Source organism: Corvus cornix, chromosome Z, assembly GCF_000738735.6.
Source record: "Corvus cornix cornix isolate S_Up_H32 chromosome Z, ASM73873v5, whole genome shotgun sequence".
NCBI lineage: Eukaryota > Metazoa > Chordata > Aves > Passeriformes > Corvidae > Corvus > Corvus cornix.
The window spans coordinates 57,320,706-57,343,006 of record NC_046357.1 but is presented as its reverse complement, the minus strand read 5'-3'; the positions used below and the strand labels follow the sequence as shown (position 1 = coordinate 57,343,006).

Here is a 22,301-nt window from a genome sequence, read left to right as displayed (position 1 = left end):
CTCAGATAGAGGCATTCATTTTCAGGCATTGTGGCCATGGATTTTGTCTGAGCCAGTGATGTCCAGTAGTGATGGTGGATGTATGGCTTTATTCCCATTGCTGCATTCCATGAGCTGTTTCCTCCACCCAAAAGTATGACTCCTATTGCATAGCTATCCTTGCAAAAATTAACTTCTTTAGCTTTAGTCTAGGTACGGTCACAAAGAGATAGAACAAGGGCCCCAAAAAAGTGCTGGTTTTCAGTTACTCAGTAGAATGAAAACATATGGCACAAAAAGAAGCAGCAGTTGAAAATATCTGTGGCTCCAGTAAAAGATCCCCGACTTGTGTCTGCATATTCAGCCTGAGTGCATATTTAACAGAAGAGTCCATACTCTCTCCTAAGGTTAAAGTGTCAAGTTTACACCAGCATGGGTTCTGAGTGCCATTGCAGAGCCTTCTAGTATCCATACCAAAGTCTGCTGAGTGCTGTATATATTGGAAAATGTTTTATTTTGGAGAAAATTGAGATTAAGTTCCCGAAGAATCAGTTTTAAAAGTGAAAAATCTTTGAGGAATTTATACATTGTTTAGTAAGCCATGCAAGGATGCTGCAATTTCTATCACTGAGGATCCACTTGTACTTGATAATTCAACTTCTCTGAAACAGAAATAAATTTTATAAATGGACATGAAGCAGCATGTGAACAGTGTTTGCGAAGTGCTGTCTGATTTAGTCATTGATATATGTCCTGCAAAGTACGTTTTTGTCTTGGAGGCAATGCAGTGTGGAACAACTGAGATGAAACTGATTAAATATTAAGCTGCATTATTTTCAGACATGCTGGTGACATAAAGAATTGCTACAGCTGGTGTTTTTTTCCACCCCTGACAAGCAACTCAATACCTAACAAAGATAGCAATCTATGAGGAAATAGGGAATTCAGCCAAAATAATTCTGTACAAAGAGGACTAAAAGGATCTGCTTTCAAGAAAAGCAGCTATGCCAAATTGTGATGCACAAATAACAGAATTATTGAAAAGAAAAGGACATTATGTTTGTTTCTGGAGAAGGGTATTAAAACTTGGGTTGAAAAGATAGGAAGATGGAGCTGTGTTGGAGTTTATTTTTTTTGAAGGCAAGTATCTACCTGGACTGTTTCTATTTCTAAAAATACCTGTGCTGGATCTTGAGGTGACTTAAGCTGACAGAGAGGGATTTATGTTAGGAGAGGTGATTAACAACAAACAAAGTATGCATCCTTGTGTTTTATAAGGTGTAATATTAGGCAAGCTCTTTCCTCAGCCTGAAGGTGTCAGAAACATTTATTAAAATTATTTCAGGGGTCTTGTAAGCATTAGTTTGATGTAGACTGGAAGATCTGCCTACGTACTATATTGCACACATGCAGACAGAACACACAGAACTTTTAAATGTTACAGGCTGTTATAATGTGGGGCAGCTTCTGAAGATTTAATGAATTCCATGTAACGATTGAAGCAATCAGTGTTAAACTAAAAATTTACGTGTGAGATACTGATGCATGCTAACACTAGTTCTGCAAGTAAAAAGATCTGTCAGTTGCTGTCAGTGTTAGCAGTGGCTATCTAGTCAGCCCTGCTTATGACTAAGACGTAAGAAAAACATCATTGACAGCAGAAGTGGGAAAGGAATTATTTCAGCCATTTGTGGTTTTTTTTGCTGTGCAAACATAGATGCAATTTTGAAAGTATTAATGTTTGTTTTGGAAATGTGCATTTTTCTAAGCCTTTACAAAACTTGTTTAACAACAGGCAGCTCTTTTATTGATAATGACTATTTTTATTATTACTCACAAAAGGGTAAAAAAATAATGTTAACTCTGGAGCTTTTTCCTATAATAGATTTTGCTGGGTGGCCCTAATCCGGTTTGTTTTAGAGATCTACCACCCACAGTGTTGTGAAAAATCAAGTATGTGCAGCTTTTTGGTCCATGAGACAACAGCTTTTATTGTGGGGATGGGAGCGTTAAGAAACTCGTCGATTCCAGGATCTGTGAGCAGACTTTTATTGCATGTGTTTTACAGGCATATCCCTCCCCCAGTTTCACCCTTGCCACTGTCAATCACAGCCTCAACTAAGAGTTTACAAGCAACAGCTGCTGAAAGTTGCTGATGAGAACAGTATAATTAGATTTTATCAATAGTTCCAGCTAAAAAGAAAATTAAGAGAAAGGAAAAGTAATCATGAAATACACTGTGATGAAAATAAGGGTACATAAGCAATGACAAGGAGCCCATGGACTGAATTCTTGCTGAAACAGGTATATGCTAGGACCTGATGAGTCCTGGCAAAGCCAGACAGTGGAAAGAGGCAGTTCATAAGAGCACTAAGACCATATTAATTCCATTTAATCATAGGCATTAGACTGAGCTTGTGATAGGCTCCTCTTACTGGCAGAGGAAAGAAGGAGTTGGTTCAGCCCAAGGAGGAGCTGAGAATTACTCTCTATCTTCACTGACTGTTAGGGGAGAACCAAGACTGCCGAGTTTGTACAAGCTGCCCATCAGTTAAGAATCTGAACCTATTTCAGGCTTTAACACTGAGCCTGTGGTTCATTTCCCTTCTTTCTGCACAGCTTCAGCATGTTTCATGATTTTTCCCTTGCAATAATTCTTTACTATTGCTAGTCCTGTGTTGCGGAACTGGAAGACAGCAATGCTAGGGAACTCACTCAACATTATACAGAAGTGGCACAGCAGAGGAGGAGGTTTCACTTGGTAGATGTTCTAATTACTTGGCAATCTTTCTTTAATACACATGCCAGCAGTAGAGGAACTGGGAATGAGACTAAAATTTAATACAAATAATCAAAATTTACAGTCCCAATGTAAGAATTTAAACTTCTTCATAGATTTTTAAATATTGCCTAAAGGCCTGACCTATAAAAAAAATATACCTAAGCCTGAAAATTCCCAGTAAATATGTTCATGTTCATATGGACTAAGAAACTATTACGTCTTTCTTTCTGCTTTGTGCCAGGTTGCTCCTTCAGCCTGATGACTCCTTGCAGATTTTAGCACCCGTGGAAGCTGATGTGGGTTTCTATGCTTGCAATGCATCCAATGCCCTGGGATCAGACTCTGTCTCCATTGCTGTCACCCTAGCAGGTAATAGTTCAACCTCTGCGATTGCAGGATGGTCCATGTTACTGGTGTGAATCTGGGCAGAAGTTGGTTGTGAGGGAACAGATGGCTGCTAAACTGTGTTACATGGGTCGACAGAGGTACACTGGGGAAAATGCAGGGTGTGAGCTCTGCACAAACCTGAGGCATAGTCCAGCTTTCATAGATAGTTTGTGAGGTTTATGTATCTCTGCAAGACATCAATGCTTTTTCTCACTTGCATCTGACATTCTCTTAAAGCAGTGCTTATCCCGGTTATTTGCAGCCTATAGAGCCAGTGCAGTCCACGCCTCCCAGCTTCTGTGCTTCATTTTAGACCTAACGCTGATCACTTCAAGTCTAACAGATGGATTGCAGGATTTACTCAGGTGTAGGTTAGGCAAGCCAGAAAACTTCCAGAGCTGAACAGCTATCCATTACAGATCAAACACTGTTTCATATTCGACCACAAGTATGGCTGATACAGTTTCAATTGAAGCAAATAGAGGGTCTCAAAAATTATATTCCATGTTTCTGTTCCTCTAGTAACAGGCTCTAAAGCAGACTAAATATCCTGTGCTGGTTTAGAATTCAGTTCTAAAGAAAACTCATCCAGATAAAAACCAATGGCAAAGGGAGTTAGAAGGATGAGTCCAGCTTCTTCCAGGTTCACTGGCAGACATGGTCAGCAAGCTCACAGCCACATCAGGACTAGCAGAAGGGTGGAGCTGCAAACATGAATGAAGATCTGTTGAGAAAGATACAGGAGCAGAACAGACAATGACAGCTAATGACTGTGGCAGGGCAGAGAGGTCTTACAGAAGGAGGATCCTATTTATCGCCAAGGCAAAAGGAAACGTGCTAGGAATGCTGGAAAACTTACCGTTTTTTGCAGATATACCCATTTCACTGCTTCAGCATGTGGAAACTCTTGGAGGCTTCCAGTGCATAGGCAGTAACCACCAGCTGCCAGTGTATCCATGTATGACTAGAGGAAGGAATAGCTGTTGATAAGTTTTAATTTTTAAAAGTAAGTTTTTTACACCAAAAACAGAAAATGTAAGAAGGCAACAGTGGATAACAGTGAAGCTCAGAAGATCAGTAAATCAACTAGAAAGGGACTTTGTCTTGTCCTTTAGCAGAACGGGTCAATCTTCCAGAGCAAAAAAGAAAGAGCTACAAATTACCTGTAGGCAAAACGGAAGAGACTGATCCTTTTTACACTAGTTCTATCAGAAGTGCGTTTGCTGAATTCCAGGCAGCTGCTGTTAGGATAGTGTCATATTTTAGAAGGAGCAACTCACACTAAAAATGTTGCACCAGCATGACGCTGAACATGAGGTTAAAAAATCATCAGTCAAAATTGCTATTCAGTCCACATTCTTCCAGTGAGTGTAAAAGCCATAGATTTCGTACAGTGTGGTTTTTGGAAACAATTTTGTGTGACACTGTAAAAAATAAACTGAGCATTAGGTACACATGGGGCACAGGAAGGCTATTAGCTTTTTAATTATAATCAATTATCAAAACTATAATTTAAACTTTCAGGTGAATTAACATTGATGCTTCCCAGACTCAAGCAGAACTCCTCTTAAGAACTGGTATACTTTTGCATCTCACATCCAAGGCAAAGAGCAGAACAGCCTATAAAATGAGGCCATAAATATCAAAGTGAAGTACTGAGCAGTTTTTGCAACAAAGTAGCAATCTTTTTCGCATAATGGAAGTATTCTCCAAAGAACCTGGAAAGCTGAGATCATCTTTGGAGGAATCAAGAGTGGGGCGAAAGCTTATTTCATTGAAGAATTTTCTGATTCATTCAACACGTGCATGGAAAAAAAAGACAGTGGAATATGCTCCTTTTTGTTTCCTCAATGGTTTCCTACTCATTTATGGGTTGAACAGCTAAAAGATTTTTAATCTTGTGGTGGGATTTTGGGAACCAATCAGGAAAAAGAAGGGTGATGGATAGCTGAAGAATTTTTCTTTCATTTCTTTAGACTTTGCCAAAAAGTATCAAAACTTCTGGAGGTATTTCAACAATACAATGTAGTACTTTACTTAGCTATTCCTGGGCATTAAAATCACCAAAATAAAAAAAGGTAAAGTACAAAATAACCCCAAACTGATATGACAGGAATTCGAGATGAATGGTATCTTTTAAAAGCCCTGTAAATACAGCTATATGGAGAAATTTATATTTAAGGCTGAATTAAATTTTCAGAACTCTCCATGAGCTCAATGAACAAATTCTTTTTCTCACTTCCATTTTTTCTTCACTGGTCAGCTCCAAATTAACATACAAATAAAGCTAGTGATAGACATTAGCCTAAAACTGCAGCTTTTAGAGGCGAATGATGATATCTGAACTGGTTTTGTATCTGACCATATATTTAAAATGGAAAAAAAACGGTATTTATAGATTTTTGGAAAATTATGTGTTTGAAAATGCAACACTGAGTCAGAAACTCCTAAGTCCCATGCCATTTAAAGCAATTTTGTTATGTTCCGCTACTCCTGCAACACCCTGACTGCAGAGCATTTTCTTTGAGAGGGGAGCACCTTAATTCAGCTCTTGTCAGCTCTGCTGCATTAGTCCTCTCTCTCAAAGATAAGCTGGGGTACCTCTGACCTGTTTTTTAAGCATCCCTTTACAGTAGCCCTACAAAAGGTCTTGCAGAAGGCTTCTTGAGCCATTGATGGTGGAAAACTTCATAAGTGATCCCACAAAGACACACACAACAGCAGGGAAACACCTTGGCTCACTTGCTGTCACCAATGTTGAAAGAACACATTATTGTGGGCAAAGCAGTAGCTCTATTAGAGATATACCCCTTCCCATCAGGTAATCTGTTTTGTTTTAGCTAAAACCTGTAGTAACAGTGTTTTGCATTAATACAGTTTATGTCCCTCATCTTCTTGTGCTAGCCATTATGAGAAAACTTTCTGGTTATTGTCTGATCTTCCCCATCCCAGTGTTACCCCAGTAGGTTAAGGAAACCATGATTCATGTGTAGAAACAGCTTGCATGTTGCTCTAATCTTCCTGCCCCGTTAATGTGCCTGTAGCCATCACTCAGGCTCCTGTGTTTGGTCTTCACCAAAGAGTGGTAGTGCAGTTGCAGTGCCAGGCTGCTGCAGCTCCAGTTGTGCTGGTGTTTATTGATTCAGCTGGTTCTCTGTTATGTCCATATGGCTTTAATGCTATTCTGCCTCTGCTTCAAGTGTGCTTTTACTTTTTTCAAGGCAGCTTTACCCATGGAATTTGTTGACACTGAAATATTATAAAAAGTGGGTGGCCTCACACTTCAGCATTTTCCCTTATCCACCTGTCTGTTGTGTGTACTTTCACAAGGTGTGTTCCAGCCCATCTGTCCCACAAGAGTCCCATGTGCTTGGTATGATAAATGGTGGTGCTTCTTTTGTGCAGGAAAGCCACTGATAAAGGCATCAAGAGCTACCGTGATCAACACTGAATCACCTGCTGTCACTGTTGACATTGGAACTGTGGTGAAAACAATCCAGAAAGCAAATGTTACCATTAACTGCCAGGTTGCAGGTAAAAAATAATTCTCTCCCATGCACATGTCTTTGGCTATACATTTCTGTGGGATTCTTTGCTAAATTGGTATCTCCAGTTGCAGCCAAGTGAAATTGCAAGGTTTTCCTAGGTCTCAGGCAAACTTCATTGCTTCCATTAATTCTTGTCATAGAACTTGTCCTCTTTTTATCCATATCAAACAAGGCAAGTGTAGTGGCTTAGGACATTTGGGCTCAAAAAAAAATTGAGTCAATACGACAGGCATTGTTGTTAGACATACACCATGTGGTATGGATGTGACAAAACTGATGCACATGGCTACCTGTTGGGGATGTTTGGTGAGAATATACAAATATAGGCTGATTAATTTCATCATTGATGGGGTTTTTAAAGATCAGTTTTTAAAGATCACTGCCAAACTTACTTTACATTAAAGGCATGCTAGCACATATTATTTTCTGTTTTTTTCCTTTTCTTTTTCATCTTGGGAATGCAGGAGTTCAGAGGAATTCTACTGAAACAGGATTCTCCCTTAAACTGTTTTCCAGTCAGAGACTGAATGTTCCTCAGTCTTACAGTGACAATTTGCCTCTTTCGAATGGTAACCAAAATAGGTTGACCTTACCTGTGTGTGGCAGTCCTACAGCTGTTGGTGGAAATGATGTTGATATGGAGGAGGAGGAGTGTGGGAAGGGAGAGAGCTGGAAAATCTCTAAAGACCTGGGGCCAGACCATGGATTCATTACACTTTTATATATAGTATGAGGAAGCATAGGAGGGAGGGGAGCAACTTAAAAAACATGAAGTGAGCCATGCTGAGTGTTACATCAATATCTGCCCTGGAGTGTGAAGTCCCTTAGACCCTTGCTTTAGTTTCTTATCTCTAGCAGCTACTTCAGATAATTCTAAATAAGCATCTTCACTGCAAATATACAAATGTCCTGGTTTTTTTACACTTTGTGTTCACTTTAAGCACTTAGTGGTTTTTTCTTTCTTCAAGTGCTGCCAACCAAACCCTTAGGCAAATTCTAACCTGAAGAGTATTTGTCTAAAGTTTCATTGTTTGTTCATCTGTCCTTTAGCAAAACATACACAATAGCTGTGCATATTATGTTTGCAAGAGCAAAACACTAGCCTGTGATCACAATTTATTAATTACTCTCAGTGGGCTGAATGAAGGAAAAGTAAGGTATCGTTTTTCCTAGGTTCATGAAGGAGAAAGTTCATTTATTCCCTTGGCCTCTCAACATAGGCATTAGACACTCTCTTGCAATCAGACTGATGTCCAGTGACCTTCAATGAAGAAGATGAAAGTGGTACTATTGTTTTTTCCCTGGGCCTCTCCATGCTCACCTGCACAGACATTGTGTGAAGGAGACTAAATATCACATGAACACAAAGTATTTTGGATTTCTCTCTCTTAGCTGCCCAGACTCAGAACCCACAGATTCAGACAGTTACTGCTGATCTAAGAAGTGTAGACATTTCCTTTCAGTATGAAGGCACCACGTAAACAACAGGATGTGACTAAACAAAGTTGCCACAGTACTTATAACATCAGAAATCTACAGGAGGGAAGCACAAAATGGTCAGAGGCACAGATTCAAAGTCTTTTTCTGAGAGGAAAATAATCTCTAGCAATTTTGTGAAGCTCTCACACTATGACAACATCCAAAATAGAAAATTTTAGGAGTGTCTTCTCTTCTAGGGGAAGGCTTTTTGCTATCTAGCAGCATTATTGTATATTGGAATCTTCTGTGGTACAGAAGAAATTTTCGTAAATTCTAATTTTCTGCATGGGTGAAAAAAAAATCTTCTGCTACTGCCTCCACAGAAAATGTTATCTATGTTGACACCAGAGATCAATGCTCTTGAAATTATGATAAAATCATAAACCACAAGCTGTGATGTTACAAAGGAAATAAGAGAGTGAGTAATGAGGGCAGATATGTTTTATGGGCACTAGAATCCTAAATTCATAAAAATAGTGTTAATAATTCAACAGCAATTACAAAAAAGCTACCTTGAGAAATGATCCAAGAACAGCAATTTCTATCAGCTGTCTCACCTATACATGGAAAATAAACCATCTCATAAAACCTGTAACAGAATGTGCAAATAAATGCAATTTTCCTCCTAATGTAAGCACAAATTTTTTGTTTTAGCATCAGCTTTGTGATTATTGAATCTTTCATATATTGGATCATCCTTAGAACAATCAATTCTAAGAATAACATGCAGTATTTCTTGAGTCAGCAAATGTGTTGTATCCTAATGACTTCTTTAGTGTAGATGAACTTTACAACTGTATAGGTTGCCAAAGCTCCCCAGGAAACATTAATAATGAAATGGCTACTAAATCATAGTAAGTTAATGCAATAACATCTGGTAATAAAAAAGAGATTAGAATGTAAGAATAAAGTTAACATAATTAGAAAGCAAACTGGCATATCCAGAAATTACGTGGAGACTTGTATGGATGAAAACAATTCCTCGCACGGTCTTGTAAATCTGTACATTTTTTCCTTCTAGTACTTTCCCTCTAGTCATGTCAGGATGTCCCAAGCCAGTGCAACTAATGGGACTTGTTCTAGGTCAGAGTTCAGTGACAGTAAATCCCGTTATTACAAGCTGCGTTTCAATCACTGTGCTGTACAGTCTGTAGTATAGAAGCATGCGTGTATTGGATCTGGATGCCTCAGCTCATGTAAGGACACATCTTTACTGAGAGTCAGCAAGACAGCAGAATAGATACTCATAAGAGAAATATTAAGGATCAGTTATTATATTTTCTAAAGCTGCATTTTCTGTCAAGGGACAGAAGTACACACTTGCTGCTGACAGGTGTTGATAAACCTGGAGAAGGTTTCTTAAAAATAAGAGATAATGGAAGAGTACACTACCAAAGCCTAGGGAGTAATTTTATCTTGCTCTTTAACTTCTTAAGAGAGGCATAAGCACTGTCAAAATCTGTGTTCTGAGTTGAAATCTATAGGTATTAACTGAAAGACAAGGGAAAACAATCATTCTGAATGCAATTAGTTTAATTGGCACCTGATGTGAATTATGTCAAGATAAATATCTATTTCAGTTTTACCACAAAGACAGTGTTGTGGTTTTGATCAAGATTTTAAAAATCAACATTATTTCTCTTGACATAACTTCACTGCTTTGTCTGTAGAGGTGAAGGAATGTTTTTTAACTATTGTTAGGTAATTGTGGTCAATTCCAGACTTCTCCAAAACTAATCCTAGGGGAATGCCCAACCAAAAGTCACTCAGGAGTCTTGCAGATGTCTCTGACTTCCAGCTGGAGGATTTTCTCTGAGCTTCAGAAAGCCAGCAGCATTTCTGGTGTGAGTAACTTGACTACTGTGGGCAATTTCACTTAAAAATAGGATGTGAGAGCAATTTGGATTGCATCAGTATCACTAGGGAGCTTTCTGTTGATTTCAGCACTTAAATTGTGCAGATATTCTTTTGAATACCAGAAGCTTCAAGCAAGCTGGCCCAAACTGTTACTGAAAACACAGTTTGACATGAAAGAAGAAACCAATTTTTAAAAGCTAGTTCATAGGGCATTCTGCAAAATGTCATGTGCAATTAAGTGACTGTTGAGTCAGAACAGGTTTGGAAGGGTGGCTTAAAATATATTACCTTCCTGTCCTTTATCTCCTTGTATCTTTGTTGTTCCAGTTTGCAGTTTCAATTCTCCTAAACATTCCTTTCCTCTGTATTTCACCTACATGCTGAAGGTTTTATTTTCTAGTTCATGTCTTGCTTTATGGTCCATGTTTATTCATCAGCTGTACCAGATGGTGAAATTCAATTCACTATTCCAAGAATATTGTGGCATTGGAAACCAGTCACCACTGTTAGAACCTTGTATTGCTATGACTCCTTTCTCCCAGAGCTCCTGATTTAGCAAAGTTATCTCAACAGTCTTACACAATTCTTCTTGCTAGCATCCCAGGTAGCCTTTTTGTGCTGTATACATGCACACTGATGGAGGGGAAAGCTGAAGAAGAATAGACTTGGATAATTATTCATTAGCTCAAGTCTTGCCTGCCCAGCAAAGTGAGTTCTGTTTCCAGCTGGCACCTCTCAGACTTTAAGTCTCTGTGATATCTCTGCAAGGGAAACACTCAGCCCTCTGTCCTCTGCCATCCACCATTACCCAACAAAACCGACTGAAATGCTCTTGCTACCCCTTGCGGCAGTGATGCGACATGATGCGTTTGCTCGTCCCTGTGCTGTCTGCCTCCTGTTCCCATCTGGCGGCTGTGCGTGTTACTGAAGGTGGGAGCTCAAAAGAGAATGAAACTGCTGCTCATTGACACACACTGCCTATCTTTCCCGAAGCAAACTGTAAGAACAGCTGTACCTGCAAACCTCCTCTTAGCGTGGAAACACTGAAGACAGAGGAAGGACAAACTTGTAGAATACAATTCAGAAAAATGTTTTTGTAGCATTGCTGGACATTTTGTAGGCAGAATGCATCTTTCTTAGACTCAATAGCAATACCTCAACATTAAGGGGATCTCACTTTTAACCCCTTTTTCTTCTGCCGGTAGTGAAGTGCAGACGAACCTACCTTTCTAGGCTAGGGCCTGCAAGAAGCATATTGTGTCTGGCTCTGTGTTTATTTTGTTGTTTTATTTGAGTCACTGCTCTAAAAGACGGTGGCCATATTAAATCCTGCTTGTCCCTTCCCCTTTTTCTTTAGCTTTTACTCAGTATTTCTCATCTCTTCTTCTTCTCCAACTATTTGCCTTACAAGTATTTTTTGCCTTGTAATTCTTACTTGTGTTACACTTTATCAATGTTTTTCCAGGTGTTCCTGAAGCAGAAGTTACTTGGTTTAAGAACAAGGTCAAGCTGTCCTCTACTCACCATCTGCATGATGGGTTGCTATTTATATCAAATGTTTCTCTATCAGATCAGGGGTTGTACTCCTGCAAGGCAGCCAATCTTCACGGGGAAGTAACTGAAAGCTCCCAGCTGTTGGTTCTTGGTAAGTCAAGGGCATTTTAGTATTTTTCACTTGCAACAATAGTAATGTGGCTACTTGCACATCCAGATGGCAGAACTAATCAGAGGTTGCGGGAAGAGGAAATGGCATGCAGGCAGCCCTGTTCTAAGAAAAGCATCAGTCTCCATTTGTACTCTGGGCAGCATCAGCTGAAGCAAGGTGGTGGTAAAAGTGGATAAGGAGAAAATGTCTAAGCACAGGGATTGCATCTCCCAGTCCCAAGATACTCAGTTTAACTCTTTCAGACTTGCTAGCTAAGAAAAGCATTTATTAACCATACCTGAAAGTGACTATCTTGAAACAAGAGTGATGCCACCTTTTCCCTGTGAAGTGCTCTTTCTCTGCTGAGCAATCTTTCCATTCAAGGCTGTGTGATACTGACCCACTTCACAAAAGGTACATTAATCCAGTACACTTCTAAAAAGTACATCCCAAGTTCAGTGAATGGTGAATTTTACTTTCCCCTGTGTTTTTAAACACCAGACAGAAAGTCCATCTGGGTGATTTGAAAGAGAGTGGCAGCTGGGAAATATGAGTGGAAGTGGTACCTGGTGGGAACTGGAAGTCTGGGAAAGGCATTTCCTTTTCTAGTAACTCATCTTCTGTAGTTTCTGTGTGCTGGCAGGTGAATGATCCATCCTGCCTTTTTAAGTACTTTAGTGCATTTGATGGTGAAGTCTCAAATTTTGAAACATATTCCCCACAACTGGGGCAACACCATTAGAGCATCCACTACAGCTCTCATCTTTCATGACTAGAGTGAGCTTCCAGAGGAAGTGTAACAGTGAGATTTCTCAGGTTCACAAACAATACTAAAATGAAGGTTCACATATTTCTCCTGCTAATCCAGACTGGCTCTAGAATCTCAGTCTGAAAAAACAATCTGGAAAAAAAATCAGCTGAGTTTCAGCCTATAAATAAAGACTCCCACATGATCTGTAAATCCTTTTCTGATCGTTATAAATGGCTTAACTTTTAAAGATGGTAAGTTACTGTGAGTTATGCAAGCTGCTTATGTTTCTAAGCAAACGACATTTTTAGCTCCTTGATGGAACAGAACAGTTCAGGCATCCTTGACCTGTACTCCTGGTGCTGATTGCTATCAGCAGTAGAAAGCTTGCATAATGTGTGCCATGATCTAATTGAAAGGGGTTGAAGCCACTATTCATTTAAATCAAATATCACATCATTTTCGTGACAAACAGAATTGGGAATGCTAGGCATTACCACAATTTTTAAAATAGCATTATGATCAGTAAACAACTAAATCCTGCAGTGCTCAGCATAGACTGATCTTCTTGAGCTCTGAACTCTTAGTCCTTTGCAGTTCTTCCTAAGTGTACCACAGGATCTGGCAGGATGATAACCATATTTAATCAGGGTTTGATCCAGATTTTAGCAGACACTAAAAGTTTTTCACTAATTGCCATGAACATCTATTTGTTTTCTATGCTGTATACATTTGCTTTTTCTTCCAAGCCGCTGTATCTCCTGGTACCATATAACTCTGTCGCATGTGAAGAGAATCCACCAGAATGCTGTGGTAGCCTTCAGAGATCATCTCTTTTAGTTTGTGGTCATATTGATCCAGATGTTATTTTAATATTTTCTCCAGCACCTTACATAATATGAGGCAAAGCACTTTCAGTAGTTACCCAAAGTTGCTTAATCTGCCCCTCTGAAATGGTAATGTTGCAGGCACAGTGAAAATTGCAGCAATATCTGATGGGGGAAGATGGGAGGGCAGTGAGGGGGGTGGTAGGGGTTTATGTCCCAAGATGGTTTCTGCTACAGTGTTGCTCATCGCTTCATTTTCCCAATCTGTTACCAGAGCCTCCACGACCTCTTCCTTACCTAGAAGACTTGACAGCAGTGCTCACCAGTGCTGGGCCCAGCACTCATTCAGTGCTGACCTCTCCTTCCGGAACAAAACTGACCATCAGTCCAGGAAGCTCTGCTCTTATAGGTAAGTCAAGTGCTTTAAGGCTTTTTAGATTTTTAAAGTCTTTAAAGTTTGTTATGCATCTGGTTAACCATTACATTAAGGATTTGCCTATCCAGACATGGGCAGTGAGACAAAAAACATCAAACCAACAGTTCATTGTCAGTCATAATCACTGCCAAATACTTTTTAGATCTCAGAAATTCATTTTAAAATAAAAGGTCCTTTAATTAGTCCAAAGCTGCATGCAGAATAAGGGCTCCATGATGCCCTTTATATATATATGTAGCATCCTGTAAGAATCAGTCCCTGCTCTGGGGGACTGGCAATCTTATTCAACTCAAAGACATGGCAGACCAGTGTGCCACTTGATTTAAAAGAACCATTGATGTTTCTGTTTCAGTTTTTCTTCTACATTTGGGTAGTTGCCTTACCATATGTCTGCTACTCATATTGTATATCCTTCTTCAGAGCCTTTTCCAGAGTCTTGCTTATCCCTCTCTCCATGTTTTGATCTTGCAAGCTCTCTGTTTTAATCTGCTCATTTTATTCCTCTTTCTTATTTCACACAAACAATGTTTGCATGAAGCCATATAAGGAAATCATCCCCAATGAATGCTTTTCTTCTTTTCATCCGTTTCTGCCTTCCATACACGTTTACCCTCTTTACACAGCAAGTTCTTTTATATCCTGTAAACTTCTTTCAGATCTGTGGGTGTGATTTGTTTGCAAGGATATTCTAGTTATTTTCTAAATTTCAGGGTATGTTTATTTTATTATTTTATTTCACACACTACTTTGAAACTCTATTAATTGTCAGGCTCAGATAGGCAAACAGCTTCTCTAATGAACATGTTGCTGCATACCATGAAAATTTGTCAAGCCCTACAACTTCAGACCTATCTTTTCTCCTTTTAGAGGTAGGGATCTGAAACTTTTAGCAGGGGTTCTGCAGATATGATGTCCTGAGTGTTAATATGTCTCTGCACCTTCCAAAAGCATTCTTTCCTCACATTTAGTACTAATTTTAAGATTTTGTTTTCACAGTGGAGGTATTCTATTTATGTTTTTAGTTTTGTATGGTTTACTTTTCCCAAGTGCTGACATCTGCATACATTTGCAATGGCTTTTAGCCTGCAGTTCTGGATTACATTTCTGTTTGCACAAAAACGGCACTGAAATAGTCCTCAGTGGGGGAAATATCATAGGTATTTAGTAGCATTAAATAAATCATTCTGGGTATGGTTTTATTATGCTCACAGATGTAAGACTGGGTCATACTCCTGTTTCATCCATTTCCTCTCAGATTTCCAAAAAGAGGTCTTCAGGAGTTCCAGGCAGTTTTAAATGTTTAAAAGCAGTAATTGAATGTCAAAGCATGCTCTCCATTGCCTGTGTACAACTACCTCCAGATCAATTTCATTTGGCCATGCTGCCCTGTACCCTGCTGTGTCACTTCATGGGCAAGAAAATCCCATGAATAGTAATTGCAAAATAGCAAACCAGTTTCATTCTTGAGGCAGTTCCCTCAGCTTCACTGAAGTTTTACTGGTTTGAATTTGATCCTTGTTATCATTCAAACCTAGGAAAACTTTCTGAGATATTTTTTCTAACAAAAAATCAGCAGGGAATGGGATATCCAGTCAGTTAGAAAGCTGTCCATTGGTTCTTTCCACCCAATCAACCTTAATCCTACTAAGTCTTTCAGCATTTGTTATGTTGAGGTGTTGGCTCTACATTCTCTGGACGTCCATATAAGAACTTTAGATATATAAATTGCTATGTATAAGATCCCTTGTTTGTGCTATTGTTAAGCACCATTATCTCTTAGGACTAAAAAGGCATTGAATTAGACATTGAATTCAAATACATTGAATGTATTTGGAAATCTAGGCATATGAGGATTTGTTGAGTAGAGAAGGAAAACAGGATATATGCAAAGGAACAGAGTGAAATGTGAAGAAAAGGAGTGATAAGTAAGCTCTGGGTAAACATTCTGTTTTACGAAAGTTAAAGATAACAATGGTGAAAAATTACATTAGAAACCTGGATAAAGTCATGCAGGGGTTTGCCAGAGTTTCGTTTCATGCCTTGAGGGTTAAAAAAAATGCAAACAGAAAATATTAACACAGCAATGGAAGAATAAAGCTGCAAATGAGAACTTGTTTGGAAAGTAGCAGCTGTATCAAATATAAAACAATTGACAGGCTGAGCTGCAAGGAGAGAAATAGAACTTCCAGATTATCATACATGCTATACACTGTCTTTTACAAAGTGGAATTGTGCAATGCTTCCACCATCATTTCAACCATTTGAAATTATTAACTTGCTCTCTGGAGTCATCTGCTATGGGTCTCTACTATTTAAATTTCAGGGGGGTTGCACAAGATAAAGTTTAGTGTCAAAACACAGATACCTGGTTTGGAGGTTTTCCTTCTCATTGCAAGGGTCATTGAGTAGTCATTTATGCGCCTTCACAATAGAAGTAGAGGAAACCCTGTTAAAAGACCCATGCCCTGCCCAATGGACTCAGCAACATTTTTATCTTATATACTTCTTTTGCTGCCAAAGGTTTGAGATTCCGGGTAGCTTTCTAGGCCCAACTCATCATCCAGTTGGAGAGCATGATGTAGATGGTGACTTACACAGATTGATGCTTTACTCTGCTCCTTCACAAATGTTGAAAATATGTGCAGAGTAGTGAAGTCTTCCCCAGTCCTCACATTCATTTTCAGGTTGTAGACACTTGTGTGTTATCTGCAGATCACACTCCTGAAGGACTAGACTATCCCTGAAGCAGAGCTAGAACACCCATGAGTTTGAAAATATTTCTGGGTTTTACAGCAGTGCAAACCGACAATCAGTGACTAGCCACAGACTGTCATGCACATTCTGATGTTCTTGGTTCATGGCAGACACACAAGACTTTACATTACACGTAAGATAAACACAGTTGATCTCTGAAGTGACACAAATTTTTATTTCTTTGGAAAGTTTTCACATTAGATCTTAATCTTACTAAGGTTTCTGTCTTTGGGACTTTTTAAGTTTTCAATACAGTTTTTCCGAATGTTGGTGATGAAAATATTACAAGGAACACCACTTTTTTCATCAGAGAGGAAGTCTTCTATTTGTCACCTGATAAGAATTTTTGGGTTTTAAAAATATTCATGACCATTTGAGTTCTGTCAATTCTGATTACTTCATGGTGTTATCTTTTGGAATTAAAGAAACATCTTAAGCTCATGTATTTTCAGTAGCTTATCTATGCTGTAAGTATCACTGAATTTTTTACACAACTCCTTAGACACATTCCCATGAGTCTTCAGCTTTGTAAATGTTAATGTTGGCAGAAACCAGTGTTGTAGGATCCAGTGTTCCTGACTTCTGACATTCCTGCAGAAAAGGCTTTGGGCTTATCAAGAATACTTGTTTTCATTTAGGTTCAAGCTTGTTATTTCCTATATTTGAATATAATTCAGTAGGAAACTCTAAGGAGCTTAGAAATCCTTATGGAGATCCACTACAACTTCTCAAATATATTGTGATATTATTGGAGACCAGTTATCAGCAGACTTGGCAAAAGACACAAAATTTGATTTTAAAATATCTTCTCATTTTAGCACTGAAGAATACTGAAGGTATTACAATTCTGTTGCACAGTGAAAGGTGAAGCTTTAATAACTTTGACATCTATACCTTAGTTTTATTTAAATGAGGATTTTTGCAGGAACATTGGAAGAAATTTCAGAAATTAATACTTCTAGGAATATGGATACGTAGCACTCCCTATACATCGGAGTGAAGTAAAGAAGGCAGAAGGAAAATGTTATTTTAAGGAATCTGATAATATGAATAAATGGGGGAAAGCCTAGGCAATTATTTGAAGTCTGGTTCCCATCCGTCCTTACTTGTAAGGGACACTGAAAATTACTGTGAAGTTAGCTGATAAAGTGTATTTTTCTATGACCAGAAAAGTACAGTCAATTGTAACATAAAAAAAAAGAAAATGAAATACTGATGCACCATATTTATTGTGTTCTCCTTGATTACTTCCGTATCAAATTTACTCACTTCACAAATCAGAACATTATTTTACTGTCAGCACTGTGAACATAGTCCTAAAAAGAAGGTTTCTTTCTGGTTTTATACATTATCCCCAAAGACCACAGAGCTAGAGCAGCTTTGCTGCCAATTTCACTAGTGCTTCAGAAGATGACCAGCTGCACAGCAAAGTCCTGATCTGCAAACATCAGTATTTGAAATGCAATTGTTTTTAAGACAAAGTGATAACAAAAACTTTTCACTTGAAAGATACAAAGGATTTCCCCTTACCAAATTTACTGTGTTTCACTTTTCTTTTACTGGCTGTAGCATATCCCACTCATTTCTTAGTAAAATCACTTAGGTTCCCAGAAGATCACCCAGAAAGCAGAATTGAAAGATAGTCACCTTGCTTGCAGTGGCCAGCCTTTTGAATTTGAATAAATTACTTATTGTAAAGGTCCAACTGCAGTGGAGCCAAAGCCCAAAGTTCAGGGAGGGGTCAGGGTTTTTTTATTATTTCAGAGGGGTTCACTTCAAGTCTGTGTCTAGTATTTGCTTGTAGGTTTAAGAGTTATCTAGATGGGACAGCAGACAGAAAAATTAACCTAGAGGTTTTTACATGTTCTTGGGTGCATTATAGTGAGTCAAATGTACTTTAGGAGAAGAACCTGATCTCATAGATAGACTAATGTCAGGATCAAACTCTTTCAAGCAGAGCCAGAGAAGTTAATGCTGCAATTGCTTGCTAAGTATGGTGCCATAACATCTCGCTCTCATAGGACTGATACTTGTTCAAAATCAGTGTGAAAAGTAATAAATGATCCCAATGAACACAACTGATCTCACCAGTACAAATTTCTTTCAATGTTTGGCTATATACTCGAGAGCAAGAATATATCTTCTTGAAACGTTATGTTTTCTTGTACTCCTTTTTGCCCTTCCCATCACCACCATGAGCCTGTTTTAAATTTTCCTAGATTTGGGAGTTAATGCTGCATTAAAATTTGAAGTAGAAATGCAAAATAATTTGCAATCTGCACAGAGTCTGCAAAAAGAAAAGTCATGAGTAATTACAGGTAAACTGATGCCTGTGCTTCCCTTAAAGAAAAAGCTGCAGAAGCTGTGCAGTAGGATTCAAATAAAATCATGACCATCTGAGAAATTATTTTGCACACTGTCATTTTTTTCTTCCTCATTCTCTGTAATAAATTGGCCATCATGTTTGAAAAGTAGTTCTAATGCTAAAGAATATTTTTTAGCAACTTTATTTGATATTAACATTATGTCTAGTGTGATGATGATAAAGTACCAGGTACATTCATGGGATAATCTGTTCTTTTAACTGTGTTATCCGTTCCTTTCAATTTTTGTCTCAGTGAAAAGTCTGCCTTGCCACAATATTTGTGAGAATTCCCAGGTAGATACATGACCTTTCTGTAAAGGCTAGAATTAAAATTAATATCAAGATTATGCCATTATCGTTGCAATTAATTGCCTAATCAGACACTATCACATTGATTAGATTCTGGATATTGTATAAAGTTCATAGAGTGTTGCAGCATCTTCCTTCTACATCAGAGTACAGCAGACTATGTCAGACTACACTGTAGCATTCCAGTGAAATGTGTGGCTTTTCTTTTGCATATATACATTGTGTACATTTGGGGTTAAAAATTACGTGGTGATACCTCTGCTTGGTTGAACATTTTGACTACACTAAAACAGTGTTTGCTTTTAAGGCAACCAGACACTAGTCCAGCCACTGCCAAGCTCTGAACACAGAGACAAGAGAGTGATGTCCTCTAGGCAATCTGCTGCTTTGAGTATTTTTCCTGCCTGCTGTTTCATGCCATGAATGATCTAATCTGACAACCACTGATCTACAGTAGTGGTCCAAAATACTTCCAATATAAAATAATATCACTGGCCTCTGGGGCAACATCTGCTGAATTATGAGGTTTTTGTAAGGGCTGCAGCCCTTGAACTTTTATCTCTAAGCTTTACCAGAATCACTGACCTAGATTTTGTTCTAAGGTAGATATATGTGATGCAGAGTTCCACTGAGGGAAATCTTGATGGGTAAATAGGTGTATCAGACTTGCTGCGGGTATCCTGATATGGAGACCTCTCATTCTTCCAGCTCCTTCACATAAAAGGTCTTTTAGACTCTTGCAAAACTTAGGATTTATTCTAGAGTAAGTGTTAAGGGAGTATGAAACACTATGGGATTTCTGACATGTTGACTAAAGGACTTACTGAAGCGACCTCTCCCTCCATGACAGTCCTCAAATCTCTCCCAAACAACTACAGCACTTTGTTAATAGGACAGAAGTTACAGCCTCTCTGGAGCAAGCATCACTGCTATTCCCACACCTGTCTGCCCTCCACCTCCTCTGCTCTGCATTTATTATTTTCCTGGTGACACAGGAAGTTACCTGAGATGCTGTTTCAGAATGTAGTAAGTTTATATTGGATTATGAAATGCAGAAAACCTTCTACAGCAGCCCTGACATTTGCAGCTTGGTAATTTTGTTAAGCGCCAGCTCTTGCTCTGTCTCTTGTTGAAACTTTTGTGCTGTCTTGTTGTTCAGTGCTTGTTCCATGAGTCTCATCTCAGTGCTGGTTTTCTCCTTTTAAGTGTACAGTTAACCTGGAGCTGTAGCAGTGGTGGGGTAGAAGGTCACAGTTTAACTCCTTTTCTGTTTTTGTCATGCACTGAATAAACCTATCAGAGTTCGCTTAGGTGGTTATTTGAGTGTGCTGTATCCATTACTATAGGCTTTGATTTGCCATTGCTGATTGTTTTCAGGCCAGTCCTTATTACTACATGATTCTCAGTGTGTAGGATTTCTGCTGTCTAAGTTTTAGAAAACAGTATTAACTACCAGAGCTCAAAAATTCTCTTGCTTTTTAATGTGCCCACCATGTGTCTGTGTATTTGGGAACATTTTTTACAGCCACTGTGGGGCTGGGAATGAGCCTGACTCAATTTTTGTGGAATACCATGTATACTTGCAGTGCTATGTAAGTGATATCTAATAACAACAACATGTGTGGCATTGGGTAACCAGTTTAGGTGTTTTGAGAACTGTTAAAAACCATGTCATATGTTTAATATAGTGAGTTTCAACTGCACCTTTGCAGCCATAAATAGTTGTTTAAAATGTCGTCTTTTTTTCTTAAGTGCTACTGTTATCAACTTAATTGGCTTATTTCAAGAATTCCTAAATACATAGTTTTCCTTGTCTAGCATAAATTCATGTTATTTAAAAAATTATAAGTAAAGGTTGTATTTATACAAACATTAATTCTTTCTTCTGGTTTTTTTCAGATTCCATTGCTTTTTATTAATTTTATTTCATTCAGTCTGTGAAATCAATGAGAAACAATTTGTATAATAGCAAATAGTTAAGTGTCTGTTTATATTTGGTGTTGGTAGTGTATTGAAAGGTCTTTCCTCATAAGACAAACTACAAAGAGATATCTCTTAATTTTACCTCTTCAGCAAAACAGGTGCTACATACATGTGACTTTCAGACATGATCTTACTTGCCTTCATTTGGTTTGATTGCATTTTAAAGGTTGAATACATCCTGTCAATTTTTCATCTTTATGTTTGGTACAGGATGGAATTGAATTTCAACTCCATTCCATTTAACGTATATTTCTCATCTGAGTCAGCCAAGGAGAAAATCAGGTGTGACAGGAAATTGGGGAAGTGTTTCTCACTACCAGTAATCTCACCTACATAGTGTGAACACAATAGCACAGTATGAGCCACAACATAGTAGTTCAGCACCAAACTTGTATCTATTCAGATTGATCTGTGGCTTCTCCACATTTTGTTCCAAGCATTTTGTTCTTTACTTCATCGTTAATCCGCCTTCTATTTTGAAAGCCTACTTTATCTCCTTGAATGTAGACGTTAGAGTGGAAATACTGTTGTGTTTCAAGTCCTGCAGGAGCATTACATTGTAGTGGTTTTGGTTCAAAATATTCATTACTTACTTATTTTCCTTCTGTGAGATGAGAATTAGGAGAAAGCAAAGCAGGCACAAACCTTAAACAGTTGCAGTACAATGAAAGAGTTTTATTACTAATAGAATTAAAAGTAAAGAGAAATAACAAGAAATTAAAGCAAATCCCACCCCCCTTCCCTTTCCAGCACTTCTCTCCTTTTACCCAGCTCACACAAGGATAACAGAACATGGGATGTTAGTCAGTGTTCCAGTTCTTGAAAAGCCTCTCTCTTATGCTTAAGGAAAAAAGGGTTTTCCTTCAGTTGCATGTGGTTCCCAAACTGCTACTAACAGCAGCCCCGCTCGGAAACAATCAATCTGCTGTGTGTAGAACATCTCTCCCATGAAAAATTTCACAGTTCCTTCACACTACAAAACATGGGCCATCACATGGGGTTATTCATCTTTTTAAGGATAAGTTATTTTGGCCTGCACACAAAGGCTTTTCTTCGCCACAAGTCTCTAACAGCCTCTTACTGCTTCTATATAGCCTGGCATAGGCACTCTTCATAATCCTCACAGGCCACACGAGGATTCTCCATCCCCCCATGTTCTTCAAATGGACTAAAGAGACAAACAGTTTGTGGTGTTACAGTTT

The 22,301-nt window shown here is 38.5% G+C and overlaps 1 protein-coding gene across 3 annotated transcripts in view; it reads left to right on the top strand.

Moving 5' to 3' along the window:
* The window catches only part of ADAMTSL1 (ADAMTS like 1), a 415,079-nt gene that overhangs the window by 377,132 nt on the left and 15,646 nt on the right, over positions 1–22,301 (top strand). For all 3 annotated transcript variants that reach the window (XM_039567703.1, XM_039567702.1, XM_010392980.4), the window contains 4 exons: positions 3,003–3,130; positions 6,554–6,682; positions 11,498–11,677; positions 13,527–13,661. In XM_039567703.1, the coding sequence (XP_039423637.1) occupies positions 3,003–3,130; positions 6,554–6,682; positions 11,498–11,677; positions 13,527–13,661 (572 nt within the window). The remainder of the gene's footprint in view (positions 1–3,002; positions 3,131–6,553; positions 6,683–11,497; positions 11,678–13,526; positions 13,662–22,301) is intronic.